General features: G+C 39.2%; 1 protein-coding gene across 1 annotated transcript; it reads right to left on the bottom strand.

The window, feature by feature from the left end:
* Nucleotides 1-531: 531 nt before the first annotated feature.
* Nucleotides 532-2,061, bottom strand: LOC112078882 (zinc finger protein 79-like). Its single transcript, XM_024144986.2, has one exon. The coding sequence runs from the start codon at nt 1,882-1,884 to the stop codon at nt 895-897; it is 990 nt and encodes a 329-aa protein (XP_024000754.1). The 5' UTR covers nt 1,885-2,061; the 3' UTR covers nt 532-894.
* Between the last annotated feature and the right edge of the window lie 289 nt (nt 2,062-2,350).

Below are 2,350 nucleotides of genomic sequence, written 5' to 3'. Positions count from 1 at the left end.
GTCAATAAGAATTGTGTGTGATGTGGGGCTGAAGCTACTGTCCTGGAACTAGATGGAAAATACATGTAATTTCCAGACAAAGTTAAAAAAAAAATATATATTTATCTAAATAGCTAACAATATTGTATTGAGACGTACAAAGAGAAGCAAGTGTTGATTGATTAGTGAAGATTTTTAATGAGTGAGAATACAATAAAAAAAATATATATAACATCTACCACAAATCTGCATTTAAGGCAATTTCTTAGCAGGTCTCAGTCAAACAAACAGATAGCATCAAAATAAGCAACTAGCTCTATACTGCTCCTACATGTAACAATACGTAGATGTATATAATGAACAGACTAGGTCTATACTGCTCCTACATGGTGTAACAATACATCATGTAGATGTATATAATGAACAGACTAGGTCCATACTGCTCCTACATGGTGTAACAATACATCATGTAGATGTATATAATGAACAGACTAGGTCTATACTGCTCCTACATGTAACAATACYTAGATGGAAATAATGAACGTTCACTAGTGGCGTTCCACATTTTATTTTTATTCAGAAAAAAATGTTTGCATTAATCAAATGTGTTTTACAATCAGCACCTGTGTTCTCTCTAACATGGTGGAATAATACTAATGGGAACATTGATGAGGTACACCGCATGGTCAACAGTATGTGGACACCACTTCAAATGAGTGGATTTTGCTATTTCAGCTACACCCTTTTCTCACAGGTGTATAAAATATGAGTAGACATTATTTGGGTATGGCTTTAACAGAATATGAACTTTGAAAAGTTAGATTTCCACTAGGCAATTACTTGAAAATAACATTAACCAGGTTCTCAAGCTTTCAAAATAACGGTTCTGTTCTTGAACAGTGGAGATCACTTTCGTTATCGGTTCTGTTTCTCAAATGTTTTGCTCTTTTCCAGTTTTAGGTTCTGTTCCCTGAACCGGTTCCAACTCCTGTTCCTCACTGGGCGCATTGGAAAGAGTGTGTGTAATCTCTCATGCCTTTTCAGGTTCCCTAACCGTGTAAAATCCTTTCCACACAGAGAGCAATGGWAAGATGTCTCCCCTGTATGTGTCTTTTCATGCTCCTTCAGGTTCCCTAACTGTGTAAAGCTCTTTCCACACTGGGAYCATTGGAAAGGCTTTTCTCCTGTGTGTGTTTTTTCATGCATATTCAGGTTCCCTAATAGGGTAAAACCTTTTCCACACTGGGAGCATTGGAAAGGTTTCTCTCCTGTGTGTATTCTTTTATGTTCCTTCAGATGCCCTAACCGTGTAAAACCTTTTCCACACTGGGAACATTGGAAAGGTTTCTCTCCCGTGTGTATTCTTTTATGTACTTTTAGGCTCCCTAACTTGGTAAAATCCTTCCCACACAAAGAGCAATGGTAAGAGTTCTCCCCCGTGTGTGTCCTTTCATGCTCCTTCAGGTTCCCTAACTTGGTAAAACCTTTTCCACACTGAGAGCATTGTAAGGGGTTCTCTCCTGTGTGTGTTCCCTCATGCTTTTTCAGGTTCCCTAACCGTGTAAAACCCTTTCCACACTGGGAGCATTGYAAAGGCTTCTCTCCTGTGTGTATTCTCTCGTGCCTTTTCAGGGTCCCTAACTGGGTAAAACTCTTTCCACACTGGGAGCATTGGAAAGGCTTCTCCCCTGTGTGTATTTTCTCATGCTTTTTCAGCTTACATAACCACTTAAAACTCTTATTACACTGGGAGCAGTGGTGTGGTCTCGCTGGTTTGGGCGTCTCTGGGTCTCGTTCCCCTGAAGGACCCTTTCCACTGTCAGAGTGAGAGTCTGGTCTCTCGCCTGCCAAAGACAAACATAATATTTGGTTAAAAACAGAGAGACTTAAATTAAACCTCCACATGATAAAAAACAGTCATTCTATGAGGTAACTGCAAAATACACGGGCAATGAAAATATTGATCGGGGAACTAGTTGCTGAGGAAAGTGGCTGTTGTATAAAACTACAGTTTTTAACAGTAAAACAACAACAGTATGAGCAGGAGGGGATAAAAGATGGGCTTGTTGAGTAACCCCCCCCCCCCCTCTAATGGTGATAAATCACACAGATTCAGCAGTGTGGACAAACAACCCAAAACTAGACGCAGAACAAATAAAGGAATAGAACATCACAACAGAGTCAAGCTACTGAGGGTGTTGAACATTAACTAATAACCAGTGGTCAGAGTTTATAGAACATTAACTAATAGAACTAATAACCAGTGGTCAGAGTTTATAGAACATTAACTAATAACCAGTGGTCAGAGTTTATAGATTAACTAATAACCAGTGGTCAGAGTTTATAGAACATTACACTAATAACAGTGGTC

This window comes from Salvelinus sp. IW2-2015, unplaced genomic scaffold, assembly GCF_002910315.2.
Source record: "Salvelinus sp. IW2-2015 unplaced genomic scaffold, ASM291031v2 Un_scaffold6431, whole genome shotgun sequence".
NCBI lineage: Eukaryota > Metazoa > Chordata > Actinopteri > Salmoniformes > Salmonidae > Salvelinus > Salvelinus sp. IW2-2015.
Note: the sequence above shows the minus strand (reverse complement) of the source record. Positions and strands in the feature narration are given on the sequence as shown.